This window comes from Cryptotermes secundus, unplaced genomic scaffold (assembly GCF_002891405.2).
Source record: "Cryptotermes secundus unplaced genomic scaffold, Csec_1.0 scaffold68, whole genome shotgun sequence".
Lineage (NCBI taxonomy): Eukaryota > Metazoa > Arthropoda > Insecta > Blattodea > Kalotermitidae > Cryptotermes > Cryptotermes secundus.
Window position 1 is genome coordinate 548,636 of NW_019722422.1, and position 18,703 is coordinate 567,338.

General features: G+C 40.8%; 1 protein-coding gene across 2 annotated transcripts in view; it reads right to left on the reverse strand.

The window, feature by feature from the left end:
* LOC111861257 (protein Wnt-4) overlaps positions 1-18,703 on the reverse strand; it is a 298,516-nt gene that overhangs the window by 12,334 nt on the left and 267,479 nt on the right. Inside the window, exons 1-2 of one of the 2 annotated variants that reach the window (XM_033750250.1) lie at positions 9,145-9,402; positions 1,151-1,413 (exon numbers count right to left, since the gene is read on the reverse strand). In XM_033750250.1, coding sequence (XP_033606141.1) covers positions 1,151-1,413; positions 9,145-9,215 — 334 coding nt within the window. In that variant the 5' untranslated portion in view covers positions 9,216-9,402. Of the gene's footprint in view, positions 1-1,150; positions 1,414-9,144; positions 9,403-18,703 lie in introns of those variants that run through there. The other variant, XM_023845673.2, reaches the window with a different exon arrangement.

An 18,703-nucleotide genomic window follows, 5' to 3' on the forward strand; every position in this document is an offset into this window, starting at 1 on the left:
TGCGCAATCGTGGACATATATAGGCAATATCACACTCAGCACGAGTTAGTCCGTGTGAACAATCACATGAACTAAGAGACAGGAGGCTAGGGGGTTTCCACAGACATTCTGTACTGAGTGGCATTGCCCCCAGCAGGAATTCTTCCTTTATGATTTAATACTTTAGCAATAACTTCCCTGGCTGATTTACAGAGTTTCATATACCTTATAAATAAACAGATAAACCAATAATAAATTAGTATTTAATTGTTCAAATTAATATACAGAGACCCTTAAAAGTCGTTTTATGAAAATAATGCTCATTTTTTTTCCTGTGGCGCTACAGCCCCAATTTGGTTCTAGGCCTACCTCCATGTAACTCTCCGTTTCACTTCGGGTTTTCTAGATTTTACACATACGGTATGACTCCTTGGGCGAGTGATCAGCTAGTAGCAAGGTCTCTACCTGTAGACAAACACAGAAAAACGCACACAAACATCCATGCCCTGAGTGGGATTCGAACCCACTATCCCGGCTTCCGAGCGAGCGAAGACAGTGCATGCCTAAGACCGCTCGGCTACCGTGACCGGCTCAATGCTCACTTTACAGGGAAAAATACCATCATATGTAACCAAAGGCAAATTTAATAAGAACGCCAATAACACAACAGCTGATAGAAACAAGTGATAGTGCAGTCACAGTGTTAGCACCTGTTGCAAAGGTAATCTGAACGGAAGTGCAAGCAGTCGCAGTTGAACACTTCACCACCTCAATAAATGGAAATGCAAGACACACAGTAAAATAATTAACTATGTGGTTTCATAAAGTAGTTTGCTGAACTAAACATACAACGCTTATAGATTATATTTAAAGATCTTAGAATCTAGGAGAAAGGACTAGATCAAAGTACAGCGGACTACTGCAGAGTTCATGCTGCTGATCTAATGTTACTACAACGAGTGAGAGAAGGAGAATCAGATGGAATGATCTTATAGCATGCATGGGTATACAAGGCAAGGTATACGTAAAAAAAATTGTTAGGAAAACCTGAAGGAAATTTGTCGCACAGGGACTTTGTCATAGATGGCAGGCTAATACTGAAATGAGTCTTAAGCAATAATCCCTTGAGCAGCTCAATAACTGTCAATTTATGAATCTGACTGTAGCCTACCTTTGTTACCGTGGGAGAAGCTTATGTTCCTGTACTCGTCTGAACAGTTCCAGGGATCGTAGCGAAACTGCTCTTGGCACTGCGTGATGGCAAGTAGTCTCGCGTCCAGAAGAGCATTTCGTACACCCTTGTCTCGGCACCATCTGCGGTGCTGATGAGATACGTTGCACAGGCTCGGCTGGCGTAGGGTGCTGAACATGGATCTCATCAGCGTCTGAGCCACGGGTCGCAGTCGGTTCCCAATCCTGGGATACCTGGATGTCCTTCACATGCACATAGTAAATGATGAAACGATCTGGCGATCCACGGAAATAAATGTATACAAGTTAATAACAATTAAATTATCTGGTCACGCAAGCGTTACAGAGTGTGCATTTAAGGTTAAAAGTGCAGGATTCACACGAAATTCAACTCTTCTTTGCTTGAAACCTCCTGGAATATATGAAGTCTTTCATGGTAAACTGAAATTGAAAAGGAATGTCTTAATGATGATGACACTAACGATTATATCAATAAACTAAAACTCCGTGGCCTATAGTCCGCGATCGAACTATATCGACCGAGTGACCGCCGCTTGTCGGCGGAGTTAGTGCCAACTATAGCGGACAGTGTCACGTGGTCAGCGCAACGGATCCCCACGACCGCTAATCTCGGTTTTCGAGACCGGAGCAGCTATTTCTTTGAAGCTTCTCAATTATTCTCACTATGCTGAGTGGACCTCGTTCCAGACACACTACTTCTCAAAAAATCTTGTAGCGCCGGGGATCGAACCTGGGACTTCTGGATCTCAAACTGAAAAAGCTGCCAAGGTCCATAAAGACTGTAGACCCATAGATAGATCGATTTTGTATAGTCAATTTGAATTAATAAAAATAAAATTTAAGAATAAATTACATTTTTTTATTATTTTTGCTGCGTTATAAGGATAATGTCTGTTATGGACTTTTTTCGAAAATCGCTGCCCCCTTCCCTCAGGGTTGTACAAATCAAATCAATTACTGATCAGAAGACACAATGGCTTACGTACTTACATCCCCGTCTTAGGTGAAACGTTGAGGATCCCTATATGTACTCCAAAATTATTCACTAATTCAAGAACTCCCCCCTTAATATGGACCCCTTTTCAAATCATGTAGAACCTTCTAACTTTTCTTATTATCGATCAATTGAATATTAACCTCCCGCGTTCGCGTCGGCCTATAATCGTATGTCCGTTTTTTTTTTTGCTCGTTCGTAATCTAACGCAGTGAGTATTACGTTCTCGCAGTCCCTCGATTGGTCCGTCCCCACGGGGAAATCACGAGAACAATTGAACGGATTTTAACGAAATTTTGTATTGGAGAACTTTAAAGGAAGCTTGTTGAATCGCTTCAATTCTCATCTAGATATGATATGTTTAACAATCAAAATTAATATTTTTTTTGAGTTTTTTACGCGTAACTGCTAAATATTTATTGGAGATATAAACGTTTTCCCTATAAAGTTTTCAGTGAGGCTTACAGTCTCAAAGATAATTTAACATAGGGGATATTATGGAAAAGATTCTGTGCATGTATATTAAAAAATTAACCATAGCCTCATGAGCAGGCTAACGGTAAAAACAGAGAGAGACAGTGAGACAGAGGGAGGGAGAAATAGATAATTTTTGCGTTTACAATCCGTTAAAATAAGATCTTGTTTATTTACTCTAACGCTTTATTACAGTAGGGTTTTAAGGGTATTTTAAAAGAGTTCATGTATTGTAACATGACGCCAGAAAACAGGAGTAATGAAGTCAGAACAAAATTCATTACTAGGTAACGACTCGGTAAGCAGATTCCCGCAGCAACAAATACGTAAGCGACAATCGAGCAACTTCTGTTTCTAAGCAACGGCATTGCAAACACTCCTTCCCAACAATAGAGAGGCTGTGTTTTCTGCATAGTCCATGCAAGGTGGTTATAAAGAAGAGTTCAGTTAAGAATTGAGTCGAGTTTCGAGACGCCAGCCTGCCAGGATATGAGCTTGGGAACAGGGGAATTGAACTGAGTTGGCAGTTGCGGAGTAATAGCAAGAAAGGAATTAGGCTCGGAAAAGAAGACTTCATATGTGATTTTCAATTATAATGAGACTGTTATAAATCCGTTGCCAGGATACGACTAGTGAAGAGTGAGAACCCTAACGCGTGAGAAACGGTCAACTCTAAAGTGTGCAGATCAGCAATAACGCTGTAATTGCCTGTAGTCCCAAATTGTGTGAATAAGGTGTCAATAAATCAAATCATTAAACACAAAACCTTCTATAAGTCACCCGTAAAAAACACCTCTTACACGTGACAATATTGAACTTGATGGTTCAATGTTGATTGCTTTTTCAATCAATACACAGTTCCGACATATCAACAACTGGAATTAGTATGATCATCTTGCGAACGATTAGTTTATGTTTGAATTTAATATTTTTGTGTTGTAAGTGTAGAGGCTTTTCGTTCTTATTTCATTCACATTCCCTTCTACCTAGTGTTCCTGTTGTCCTGTATGCTTTCACAGCCTTCCTGAGCTACTCGAATAATGTTGTGTGTCAGGTGAAATTGTAGGGTATAAAGAGTGGAATCCTCTAACTTCTACATATTCTCAATTTACATATTTCTCTCAAGTTCAAATGTCCTCGACTTCCTGTTCTGAAGCACCCCTCCTCCCCCCTCCTTCCATTGTCTCTCTTCTCCTTAAAGTAAGAGACCATGCATTGCACCCATAAAGTTTCCGGCTAAAATTAAATATTTATATAGGCCTACTTAAATTATTTACAAAGACGACAAGTGCCGACTGAACAGACAGGTTGGACGGTAACACTCTATGTATACGTCGAATGGTGGGCAGTTCGAATCTCGGCTAACCCTTCTGAGTATTGGATTTCATAAATCTCTTCACGCAATTTCTGAGAGAGCAATTTCAGATATGATATGGCCAGCATATTCTAAATTCTTAACTATTTAATCTTTATTACCACCTTACCATGTGAGCCAGGATAGCTCAGTAGGCATAGCGACAGGCTACTGGCTGGACGACTGAAGGATAGGAGTTCGGGTCCCCGGTAGGGTCAAGAATTTTCTCCATTTCACGTCGTCCAGACCAGCTCTGGGGCCCACACAGTCTCCTATCCAATAGGTACCGAGGGTAAAGTGGCCGGGACGTGAAGCTGACGCTCACCTCTAATTAGTGCCTGGGTCAAGTATATGTGGACCTATATATCCACTCCCCCATACTCCTTTATGCCGTAGTGCTCAATTAGTTAAGCACATGGATGAAAAATCATCTTACCACCACATTTTATACTGAAGTTCTGAATTTTATTCAGAGCGTCGTTAAATAATGCAGTAACAAATAAATACGGATATAGGCTATTCATAATGATCATGAGATAAATGTTTGCAGGGCAATTGCAATAATTTTTAAGTACGTTAGAGAAACTTGGGAAGAACACGAAAGCTCTCCTCCAGCTGCCTTGGCACCAGCAGAATTTCGAAGAATTATTATAAACATTTCCGCCTTGCGCCAGGCACCCATCTTTTAGAGGAAATACGGCCGAATTATTCACTGAACACAACTGAAAACATGTAAACTGTGCCGCTACATCCTTTGTTTGCTCAATGAAATCCTTCTAAACAGGTGTACTTCTTATGGTTTTCTTTAGAGCTCACGCCAATTAAATTTCGACATTAATATTCTTTTTATGTTAGTATGATAAAAATAAGGACAAAATCGCAAGAAATATTTATCTTTTACATACACGCGATAATAGAGAATATTAATATGAAGATCTTTAAATAATTTGCGTCCCTTGTTTATCTTCCGTCAAAATTTTGATGGAAGATAAACGATGGACGCAAATTTGAAGAATTGCAACGGGATGCTGAAATACAGAAATAATATACGTGTACACTTTAGATCCAACATTTGCAGTAAAATTCTAAACATTAAAGTATTAAAATTAATTCTGTGTTTTCATGTTTCTTGTTTCTGATCCAAATCTGGGGCCAGTCAATTTTAATTAATTTGTTCTGGTAAAATAAACATCAAACCTAGAGCCTACCTTAAAATTTTACGCCGTATTTCCAGCTGAATGTCGGTCACGTAGCCGAGCGGTCTAAGGCATGTACTGTCTTTGCTCGCTTGGAAACCGGGATCGTGAGTTCGAATCCCACTCAAGGCATGGATGTTTAGTTTGTGTGTGTTCGTTTTTCTGTGTTTGTATACAGGTAGAGAACTTGCGACGAGCTGATCACCCGCCCAAGAAGTCCTATCGTATGTGTAAGATCTAGAAAAACCGAAGTGAACGGACAGGTTCATGGAGGTAGGCCTAGGTCCACTGGGGCTGTAGTGCCAAGGGGGGAAAAAAATCCAGCTGATAAATCACAAAGATTTTCAGGTTCTCACATTGTCACTTATTAATAAAGTTTCCTCTCTATACACATGTATGTACAGAAAACCTTAAGCGGATGAAATTCATAGGAAAGCCTGATGTTTGTTTTCAGCTTCAGCCTGAGATTAATCAATTTACAGATTTGTATTTATACGGTACAGTGAAATCTGCCGATCTAAACAAAACTCGAATTTGGGTCTTGTAAAAAATTTCTAAATTTGTTGAAACAATTCCTAATAATTATTCCAGTTGTCTCTTTTTCATATTTTTTTTCCATTTGGCGTTACAGCCTTGACCTTACCCTACCTCCATGAAATTCTCCGTTTCGCACCGGTTTACTAGATCTTAGACATTCGGTAGGACTCTTAGGGCGGGTCATCAGCTCGTCGCAAGGCCTCTACCTCTACACAAACACAAACACTAAACATCCATGCCCTGAGTGGGATCCGAACTCACGAACCCGGCTTCCGAGCGAGCGAAGCAGTGCATGACTTAGACCGCTCAGATACCGTGACCGGCCTTTTTCGTGATAAAATCAATTAATAGAAAATTAAATATTTAATTTTTCACGACAGTCAAAATCAGGTATAAACTGAATATTGTAAAATATACGTGTTCAAAGACTACATTTAGATTAGGCTCTTTTCCTGACGAAAGAGGAAGTGCTTCGAAGAAACTAAAAGTTGCGTGTTTCATACTCGGTACTTCTCTGTCAACACTTTAAAGGCAATGGCGTGAGGAAGGATATAAAACTCAGGGCGTGTAGCATGCGTGGGTGTAACAATAAATACATGCGTCATTGAGGATGGAAGAGAACTCTTCATAGAATGAGATACTTTGTTGACGTACGAGGAAGACTGGCTATATTGTTAAAGTAAATTTAAAATAAATAGTTTTTGAAGATATTAAATGAATTAAAATGGAACTGAATGAGTTTTAATATAAAAATGTATTTATTTTGAGGCTTTAAACAACACCGTATCAATTGCAGGTTTTATGTCACTATGAGTGTGACCCAAACATGAGTCTAAGGCGCAGTGGAATTTGTAACATAAAGAATTAACATTCATAATTCAAAGCAGAAACTAGTTCCTTGATCAGCTGATTAAGAATTAACTGCCATACCGGCTAATTAGTACAATTTGGAGGCAATATTTGTCTTGTTTCTTTTTTTTTTTTTTGGTTTAATAAAAACGTTTCGGAAAATTGGAATCTGTCTCCGTCCAGGTAAAAGCTTACTCAGTTGACCCAGTCGACACAGCTAGTCCCTACTCCCATGCGCTTTTCATTTTTCTGTCAGAAATATTTTCATTGCAGCAGGCCTCACCAGATTTTACATGGTTAAGAAGAAAATGTCACAAAAATTTAATTAGAATTCCAGAAAATTCTCATTTGTGGTTTTTTTAAACATCGTTTTCCAGAGATGTGACCCTGGCAGTTGGCAAGGAATAGCTACACTATGTATCCCCTGCAAGCAATTTTCTTTTTGCAAGAAACTGTACATCCATATTTAGAGCAACGTAACGTTTAGTCTTAATTCAGCTCCAATGTGGTTTCCGCCTTCCTGAAGACAACAAGAATTAAACCACTGGCGGCAAAGTACCGAATTAATTGAGGCACTGGATTTTCGGGTATTTATCAAAAATATATTATATAACTCATAATTTCACATAGGCTACATGACATTCGCTCCAAAGATGAAAACTATGTTTCAAGTGGTTGCATTTTAGTACAATCGTTAACTCTGGTTCACATCATCATAGCTGATAGAGTTAAAAAGGTAAAGTTGTCCCTGTTCGTAACTAATTAGGCATTACGCCATGAAGACGTATGGGGGACTGGATGTATAAACCAATATTTTCCTGACCTCGGCAATAGTTGGAGGTGAATGGTCAGCTTCACGTCCGGGCCGCTTTACTCCTGGGAAAGAGCCCCTGGTACAGATTGAATATGAGGTGGAGTGGACCCCAGAGCCGGCCTGGACGATATGGAGAAGTGAAAATTCTTCAACCTACCGGGACTCGAACTCCGTCCTCTCAGTCGCCCAGCCCATAGCCAGTCGCTATACCGATTGCGCTAATAGCTAATACTGAAAATGTTTAAAATCACACAGAATCTGTTTCTTATTATCATAATACAAGATATCAGTCGGTCACATTTATAATCTACTTAACCCCATATGCTTGAAACGTTTTCAGATAATTTTCATTGCCGTTCACATCACTGAATCTATTATTGTATACAAAACACTAAGAATCATACACAACAACAAGTTTTGTGTCGTAACGGAAAAATGTGTGGGAATCGAGAGCTAGCCAATCACAGTCTACGAACCAGCGAATGTTAAGCAACGGCTCGGTAAACAACCGTTGATATGTAAAATCTAGTTACAGTGAATCGAGCGCTAGCCGATCACAGGCTATGAACCAGCCAATGCTAAGCAACGGCTTTAGTTACAACTCTAAGCAGTATTAAAAATCTTACTGACATTCTCATTAAAATATTCAACTTTTGGATATTATCTTGTGATTATTATATCATATTCAGTTTAATAACATCAAAATAGTTACGGATATAATCTCGCATTCAAAGTGTTTCTTTCACATATGATTAGTGGTAACCGGCAGTCATTTCAGGAATCGAAATAGCTTTAATTAATTTACCTACACGATTTTTAGTACATTTTAAATTTTTAAGTAAATATAGAATTATATAATGAACAAAATTTGCTTATGATACAGGATCGATAACATGCGTATTAAGAAAATCACAATGGCTTAAGTAATTTGAGAGATTTCTGAGGATAATTAAAAGAGTTCGAATGTTTGTAGATGTACGGGGGTCAAGCGGCCGGGGCGTGAAGCTGACCACTCACTTCCAACTAATGCCAAGATCAAGAATAAGTGGATCTCTACACCCACTCCCCCATAAGTCTTCATGGCGTAGTGGTTAATTAGTTAAACAGAGGGACAAATTTATCATTACATAGGCTATTATTCATACACTAATCGGTAACTTTCATTATAATATTAAAGAGCAAACATGATTAGCCTTGTAACACAACAGTGTAATTCCCAATGTGATACTAGCCGTATTTGAAGAAAGAACTCTTCTGGGATGTGGTACCGTGTAGATGTGGTGTTGACAGACGTTTCGGAGGAACTTATCGCCTCCATCTTCAGTGTAGAAGGAAAAATAAGAAAATCCACAAGCGAAGAGACAGTGATAACCGGTGTAAACAGACTGTCCAGATTGAGGCGATACTTTCTTCCGAAACGTCGGTTAACGCTACTACTACACGGTGCCACATCCCAGACGACTGCTTTCTTCATAGTCACCGCCGTGAAAACCTCAAATCTTACATAGCCATATTTAGTTTCATCTTCAAGACACTTCGTCCGTTTTCCACATCTTCTCGGTTGTGTGGAGTGAAATGTTTACGGATTTTGACATTGCATTCGATAGAAGAGTTTGTTTTTACACACGAACGTGCTTGCGTAGCTGATCATAACTCCTGAACCTGGAATCCTGGACAGTGAATGCATTAATTGAAGAAATTAAGCTAAATAGAGATCTATGGTTGTCAATCTTACCCTCTGCCAAAAGCTGCCTGAAGAAAATATGTGCTCATTATTACCACAGTCAAGAACATAAACCGTGTCATGGCTGTGCTGCTGTATTGTAGCGAAGATGACAGAACTTTTCAACGCACTATATCATTGCACTTCTACGCAAACATTACGCATAGGCAAATACACACGGGCGTGCGCACGAGCACTTTTTTTCACATGATTCTGACCACTTCACGGAGTTTACCTTTACAAAAACAATTGAAACACGCTTAATTTAATTACCAGAGGATGGATATTGTAAGGTTCACTTTTCAGTCAAAAGAATTTCAGTGGTTTCAGGTCTTACGCAATTTAAAACAGAGTCAATTTTATGGATACTGAAGAAAATAACACAGCAAGACTTCATCAGCATCACAGCACTAAGAAGGCTACTGAGCGCAAGAAGATACGTTGCACAACCGTTGCTAAACTGCGCTTGCAGTATATCTGTGTGATGACGTCCATTAGGGGGTGAGAAAGAGGTGTGAAGTCAGGCCATCCTTCGTTACTCAAAAGTCAACAATAGCCGCCCGACCGGAAGGAACAACCGTAGTCCTGTTAGCATAGCTTATCACCGAAGGTTGCTGTCTTCTGACATCTGAAGCCGTGTAGTTTGGTAGATAGGTATCAACGTTTCAGATGGCCTTGCTGTTTCCATCCTCAGTGCAGACAACAGCAAAAACTAAGGTAGCCTTTCCACCGAAATGTTGGTAGTTACATACCAATCTGGGCCCGCGACATAGCTCAAGCGGTTAGTCGCTGGCTTTCCACCGCGGCGGGCCGGGATCGATCCCGGGTCTGGTCAAGTGGGATTTGTGGTGGACAAAATGGCTCTGGTGCAGGTATTTTTCCGAGTACTTCAGTTTCCCCTGCCAATCTTCATTCCACCAATTGCTCCACAATCACCCTCACCTCTCATCTGGGGCTCGTACAATAGGCCAGAAGTGGCCGCAGTACAGAGAGTAATCTTCATACTGACAATTGGGGAAACATGAGATTTTCGTAGCGTCTCAGTGTTAAGGTTTGGAAAGGAAACAACAAAAAGTTGCATTGCTTAAAAAGGAACCGAACTGCACAAGAAGTTGTTGGTCTCGATGTGATAGGTTAAGTTACTTAGCTACTTCGCGATTCTATATTATCTCCTGATGCTATTCAACGTAGGATGAGCTATGGAAACAAAATTACTTGAAGGATGATTCTGGAGGTCGCTGATCACAGTGGCCGGGCAGCCTAAGGCATGAACCGTCTTCACCCGCTCGAACACTGGGATTGTGGGTTCGAATCCCACTCGAGTAATTGATGTCTGAGTGTGTTTATTCTGTGTTTGTATTGTTCTGTGTGTAGGTACCGGTCGTGCGACAGGCTGATCCCCTGTCCAAGGAGTCCTACCGACTGTGTATAGATTAAGAAAAGCGGCCAACGTCCACAAGGGTTGTAGAACCATAGATAGACAGATTTTGGAGGTGATAATTCACGTGAAAAATAAACCAGCATATTACTAATAATGAACTTGTAAATTGTTAAAGCCTACACTTCATAAAATGGAGTCGGGGTAGCTCAATGGTATAGTGACTGGCTACGGGCTGCACGACCAATGGGTCGGAGTTCGAGACGCTGTGGGATTAAGAATTTTATGTTATCCACGAGCTCCGTACCGGCTCTGAGGTCCACCCAACCTCCTATCCAATGGGTACCTGGAATAAAACGGCCGGGGCCTGAAGCTAACCACTCACCTCCAATTACTGCCGAGGCCAAGAAAATCTGAATCTATACATCCACTCCCCTATATGCCTTCATGGTGTAGTGCTTGATTAGTTAAGCAGAGGGACAGATTTATTTTACCTCAGTTTTTACTTACGTGCTTTTCACAAAATATTGTTAATTTGGTCAAATGAAGAAGGATGGACTGGGCGAGACATGTAGTATGCATTGGGGAGACAAGAAATTGTTACAAAATATTGGTCGGAAATCGTGAAGGGCAAGGTGCAGTTTAGAGGCAGAGGCGAAGATGGCCGGTACTTTGAAACGGGTCCTTAAAGAATTGGTGTGACAACTTGAAAGTGATTCTTCTTCCCCAGGATTGGGTAAAGTGAAAGTACCGTGTGAACTCGGTAATGAAATTTCGAGATCAGTAAAAGTCAGGTAATTATTTACATTATTTTGACATTCTCCTGGTGTGACTGAATAAAAAATACAGAATATCATGATATCTGGTGCCTCTATCTATCTATCTATCTATCTATCTAGGGATCTATAGTCCTTTCGTTGGATCTTCGTCCCTTTTGAAATTCTTAATCCTTTACACAGTCTGTAAGACTCCTTGGACGGGGGATCAGCTTGTCGCAAGGCTGCTACCTACACACAGAACAACACAAATACAGAATAAACGCACACAGACAAACAATTCTTAAGTGGGATTCGAACCCACGATCCCAGTGTTCGCGCAGGCGAAGAAGGTCCTTGCTTTAGACCGCACGAGAACTGAGATTGGCATTGGCTGCCTCTACCTATAGCTAATATCGGCTCCTGGGTTTATACACGTATTTAGAATGAGACATGGTAGGACATTTTGTGAAATGCGGTTTTGTTAAGGATGTAGGATAGAACGGTAATAGCTTATGTTGAGATACTGTACGGGCGTTCAGCTGGAGGAACTGAAGAATTGCCCAGACTCTTAGAATATGGAACACAATAATTTTCTGTTGTAGGTAATTGTGTTCTGTGGTCTAGCTGAAGAGACCGCAATCCCTCAACAGTGACAACGGCAAGAGTGAGTACAAATAAACATAAAATTTAACATATTTCTTCACTTGAAAGATATTAATAGACATTACCCGTTATTTTATAGGTGTGCTCGCTAGGTGGTGTGTGTTACAAAGGGACTGGTGGAGAGGCAACGAGCAGGTGTATTTACAAAGAAAAGAATGTTCGAGAACACTAAATACTTGTGTTGTATTGTGGACACTGTTTGAAGGGGAAGTATTTATCCTTACTTTTCAACGGAAGGAATTATATAAATACTGAGGTTTTCACATCCGTGATTATTTAAATTTTGTTCTTCTCCTTTGTGACACCGTGTAGTTTTGAAGGCTGATACTTACTTTTCAAAGAAGCATAGCCCACCGAAGGATATTCCTCTCCTTTTCTCGTGGGTCTGGAAATAGCCGTAATTGTAAAATGTCTACGTAACCTAACTGATTCTTCAAAAAAACAAACATAGATCCTGAAATTCAGGAAGCGTTTTCGTTGGAAACGTCGATATCATTCTACAAGACTATAAGTTGTATTCAAGAAAATCGCTTTCTGAAAGGGATTTATAGATGAATATCATATCTTCCAGAATCAATTAATCTCATCTTAAATAGACACTGAAAATCGCTGAAGATCTTCAAATTTGCTATGAGGAAATCGAAAAGGAACAATCAGAAATCCACAGGTAAGAACAGAATGCAAAGGAATTAGTCATCAAACGTTTCTCTATATGTCAAATATGCGCTAAGTATCTGCCACATTTTCGAAGCAGAGACAAATGTTTGCTCCATGAATTATCTACGAGTACTTCAATGCAAGATTTTGCAATAATAAATGCCGCTACCTGCTGCACGCGGTTTCGATTCTCAATGAGGTCATTGGATTTTTCAATTCAATTAATCCTTCCAGCCGCACTATGATCCTGGGGTCGACTCAGTCTTTAAAAGAAATAAGTACCCGGAATCTTCCTGGGGGTAAAGGGAGGTCGGCGTATAAGCGTTACAACCTCACCGCCATCTATGAGCCGATTGTCTAGAAAAATGTGAAATCCTCGACGTCTCACAACCCTATGGGCCTGCATGGTCTATTACAGGGATACTTTTACCTTTTAAATGTCGGTTCCTCAGTTATACAACAATACTCGAATATACCATTCTATGTCCCTAACAACATCATGATATCACAAAAGATATTTATTTAAGGCGGTAGCGACAAGGTTGCCATTAAAGGCATGGCCATGTAATTCTATTTCTCTTTATTAATACCAAAGAGAAATTTCTTTAGCGAACGATATAATAGTAAATCCTCGGAAAAGTCACATTGCGACTGTCAGTCAGTCAGTAAGTCTTCGTGTCCAGCCTCATCTGGGGCTAATGACCAGATATTCATTACTGTTTCACAGTTAGGTATTGTTTTTTTTCGGAGGGGGGGCGCCCTCTGTGACGAGAGGATGGGTCTGTCTTTTTTATATGCTGTTGGTCCTTGCCAGAGCAGTCTTTCTCGGGTCCAAGTCCCTTGGGACTCCGACCATATTTTTTCTGTCTCAGATTTGAGCCTTCCTTTTTCTTCGCCTCCTACGACTCGCAGGGTCACGGTGGAGGTGTTCGACCCCTCCTCCACACGGGTTTAAAGCCTCGACAACATTTTTATTTGTCTTATATATTTTCGTGTGTTTCCTAGGTAACGCGGCAAGAAATTTACGTGGGTCTAGGATTTGGATGTATATGTTTATTGGACAATCACTCTTTACACTCGCTAATAGAATCATTCGCACTTCAGACGTTTGCTCTTCAAATGTTATATGTGCACCTCATCTTGGCTCTTCGGTCTTAGAAGTTGATCTGACTTTGCTCTCGTTGGATACGAACTGGCTGGGTCCCCTGAACACTTCTTCGCTTATCCTACGCTCGGGCGGGATAGAGGCTACCTTGTCGAAAAGTTCAGTTTCTCTGTTAGCTGGAATATCCGTTGCCCCTGGAATTAAAAAAATTCTGCTTCTGTTGGGTAGGGGGTATCCTAGGTAGCATGCATTCTCATTGCCCAGCTTTTAGACAGCACGTCACATTATATTTCACTTACACCAATATCAGAGAAGAGGAATTTTTCCAACCCTGGCTACAGCCGTATACGTGGAAGCAATTGCAGCTGATTCATTAAGACGAAGGTCAGTTATTATAAACTGTGCCACACAAGACGATCAGCTGAAAGACAGCACTGTTCATAGCAGAGGCCTATCCATTGCGCAAGGGCCAATATATCTCAGAGTTGCAGCTTTCATTTCGATATGTCGAAAGGATGACGGCCCACGCAGCCATAACTTAGAAACGGAATCTTCGCTTCCCAATTAATAGCAATAAGAGTAAAGCTCTCATTTCATTACAATAATTTTGAGGCTTGGCTACATGGAATAAATTTCAAATAACAAAATGTAATTTGAAGAGAACTGTCCTCTTAGATATGACACCTTGTAGTCTGGTAGAAGTTTACAGATGTTTCGGAGAAACGCGCTGCCTCAGTTTTCAGGGTAGAATACTAAGCTAAGAAAACAGAAAAAAGAAAGCTGGAAGCAGAGGATAAAGCAATTCCCAACGGGGAAAAAAAGCAGTATCCAATATGAACAAGTAACTAATTTAATGGGGCAAAGTCATTTTTAGAAGCTGATAGTAAATAAGCCTTTCATGAAACCCAGGAATTCATTATCATATACGCAAAAACTGATATCCAGAACGGGATGAATCAGTTTTACATCCACATACACTAGTTCCTTAAGGTTCATTCTAATATTGTCACTCCATCTACACCAGGTCTTTCAAGTCACCTCTTTCTTTCAGGTTTCCCGACTAAAATTTGACACATTTTCCCCAACTTTCCTACTTGTGCAGTAGGCCCCTCTAAGTGCCATAGCTCAAGCGGTTAGTCACTGGCTTCCCACCGCGTCGGCCCGGGATCGATCCCGGGTCTAGTCAAGTGGGATTTGTGGTGGACAAATTGACGCTGGAGCGGGTTTTCCCCGAGTACTTCGGTTTCCTCTGCAAATCTTCATTCCACCAAATTCTCCATCATCATAATCACCCGGGGCAGGTACAATGGGCCAATCAGTGGCCGCCGTGCTGAGTGGACCCAGTTGGACTCCACCCCCCACTAAGCGAATTAATTAAAAGGCCCTGCTAACCTTACTCTCATTGAGTCGTCCATGCTAACGATATTTGGTGAAGGGTACAAATTTTGAAGTTCTCCTGTGAGTCTACAGCGTGTATAGTTCAGTCGGTATAGTAACTGGCTACCGGCTGGACGACCGAAGGGTCGGATTACGAATCCCGGTAAAGTCAAGAATTTTCTCCTCTCCACGTCATCCAGACCGCCGCCACTGGGGTCCATCCAGCGTCCTATCCAATGGGTACCGGAGGTAAAGCGGCAGGGCGTGAATCTGACCTCTCACCTCCAGCTAGTGCCAAGATCAAGAAAACGTGGATCTATACATCGACTCCCACATACACCTTCATGGCGTAATGCTTAGTTAGTTAAGCACAGGGACAACTTTACGTTTGTGTGTAAGCCTACTGGGTCATACTCCTGAAAAGTCGCGTAATCTTATATTTAAAAATGTGACGAAAATAATCTCTGGCCATCAGAATAACATTGTGGTGACCAGAGACCTGTGCTGCTCTCCAACCAATGACATTCATCGTCTCCATGACGTAGGTCGCACTACGGCAACAGAGTTCGACCTGGTTTTAACATGAAAGTGGACTTTGCGCCAAAGTACCTCTCAAGCCCATACCCGCATTCATCGTCTTGTCATCTCTGGTTATCTGCTCATGACGATCTACACTCTCTGCGAGATGACAAGTTAATCAACCGGCCGGCAACCCAAGTACGCTGCCCTTACTACTCGTTCCCAGGTGTGCAGCCAAGGGAATGCACAACCGCTAGTGAGACACATGGACCTAAATGACTGGTCTAAATGATTCAGGGGTAACCAAATGAACATATGAAAATGTAATCAACCAAAAAACTTTTCTATTTTACAACTTCTACGGTGATGTTTATGCTTAGCAAATATCTCGTCTCTTGTCCGTTTGTACATATATGTGAAACCGTAGCTACATTTCTCTATGGCGTCCTGATTCAGGGACAGAAGGGGCGAGAGAAGCATTGTTGTCAACTGCGTCATAGTGCCTTGAAGAGCTTTAAACAAATATATACCATATGTGAAATAACTTGTTAATCGTAAGGGAACGTAATACAAAATAATAAAATCAGGACCCCAAAATTTGCTAACTAAACATAGATATTCAGCAGACATTTCCAAACATGGCCTCGTAAACGTAAGAAATGAGTCTATTCCATATAATACAACTTTATTGAACCATCACAACACAACAAACAGAAAAAATCAAGGTCAGCTCCCAGCTATAGTTTCGCTGCATGTTTCAGCCACTAAGGGCCATCATCAGGCAAACACATATTAACAAACATATATCATTGAACTGCAGTACATTAGATTGGATACAATGTTATTAATAATTTAAAATACTTTGTGTAAAAATACAATAAGTTAGATTATATAAAAAACTATAAGTTATTGTATAAAACAAGATAAAATTGATGTTATATAACATCGAATCAGTCAATATTTTACTTTTCATACGTTTCCATGGACAAATTGGAAATTCGATATTTCTTTTATATAAGAATGCATAGGAGGCCCACGATGTTGCAGATTAATTAATTGTATAGTCAGTGCCTCATCTTACGAATAATTCCATATAATAATAATAATAATAATAATAATAATAATAATAATAATAATAATAATAATAATAATAAGGGCACGCGATAGCGTAGTTGGTTGAGGCACTATGCTATAAGCCGGAAGGTCGCGGGATAGAATCCAGATAAGGTAATTGGATTTTTCAATTAACGTAAGCCTTCCAGCCGCGCCATGTCCCTGGGGTCGACTCAGCCTGTAACAGAAAAGAGTACCAGGAATCTTCCTGGGTGTAAAGAGTGTCGAGGCGTAAAACTGACAACATTACCGCCATCTGTGAGTCGACTGCCTAGAGAAAATGTGGGGGCCTCGACGTCTAACAACCTTATGGGCCTTCACGGTCTGTTAAAAGGATAGCTTTAACTTAGGTTTTTATAACAATAATCGTAAAAACGTGGGATTCAAGGTTTATAGAGTGGTGACTATGAAGAATGCCATCTACTGGAATATGACGCCGTGTAGAGCTTGTGTGAACCGACGTTTCGGAGGAACGTATCGCCTCCATCTTCAGGGTATAAAACTCAGCTAGCGAGGAATCAGCCTGAGCTGGTGGCTAGCAGACTGTGGTAGGTTCCTCCGAAACGTCGGTTCACACAAGCTCTGCACGGCGTCATATTCCAGTAGACGGTGTTCTTCAATAACAAGAACTTTTACGCAATAGTAACTACTGCGAGGTTTTAACCACAAATGAGACAAAACCATGGAAACAGACGGCTCTGTTAGAAACACTCGTCTAGCTTGGGTCATGTTATGGTTCCAAAGGATGATATCGTAAGTCTCAGTAAAAGTTGAAAATGCACTTAACAACGTATTACCAAATAAAGCGCAATAGACCGATGAAGGTGGCAGGGCTAGGGCCAGTTCTATGGCCCTATGCTCATACTCATATCACCAAATAAGTATCACATATCATTCGCAACGACTTACGAGCTCTTCCTCAGCGCTAGTTGTCAAGTCAAGTCAAGTCAAATCAAAGTCAAAGTCAAGTCACATTTCGACTGACGGTCAGTCAGTCAGTAAGTCTTGGTGTTGAGCCCCATCTGGGGCTCATGATCAGATATTAATTATTACTGTTTGACAGTTACGGTCTTATTTTTGTTGGGCGCCCTCTCTGACGAGAGAACGATCTGTCTTTTGTATATGCTTCTGGTGCTCTCCAGCACAGTCCTTCTCGGATCCGAGTCCTCTGGACTCGCGACCATATTTTACTGTCTCAGATTTGAGACTTCCCTTTTCGTCGCCTCCTACGACTTGCAGGGTCACGGTGAAGGTATTCGAGCCCGCCTCCACACGGGTTGTGTTCAGCGTTAATTGTTTTTGCGAGGTTGTTAATATGTCATTTTGTGTTTTGTAAGAGGATTCACATAAGAAGAGCTGTGTAGTTTGAAAACATATACAGCATTCAAGATTATGCTGAATCGCGTTAGTGACGTCAGCACGTTATACACTGTACATCTGATTTCAAAGAGTTAACAGTTCAGATTTGAAGCGACTTCAAGTGGCATGGTATTTATAATGAGTCAGGAAAGCCAGTAAATATATACAAGAATAATATTATCTGTACCACGTGAATCCGCTGTAGAGTAGTTGGTTCAGGCACTATGCTATAAGACGTAAGGTCGTGGGTTCGATTCCCGGTGAGCTCATTGGATTTTTCAATTGACCTAATCCTGTCAGCAGCAGTATGGCCCTGGGGTCAACTCAGTCTCTAATAGAAATGAGTACCAGGAACCTTCCTGGGAGTTAAGGGCAACCTGTGTGTAAGGCTGACAACTTCACCGCCATCTGTGAGCCGATTATCTAGAAAATGTGGGAGCCTCGACGTCTCACAATACAGTGAGCTTCGACGGCTTGTTACAGAGTTAACTTTATCTCTGAACCTGCAACGCGGGAAGCACAGACAGATACATGTCACTCTCTGAGAGGATTTAGAAAAGGAATTTTTTCCTTTTCAGATAGAAGTAAAATTATCCCTGTGTTTAACTAATCCACGTACCATAGAAAAATATGAGAGATTGA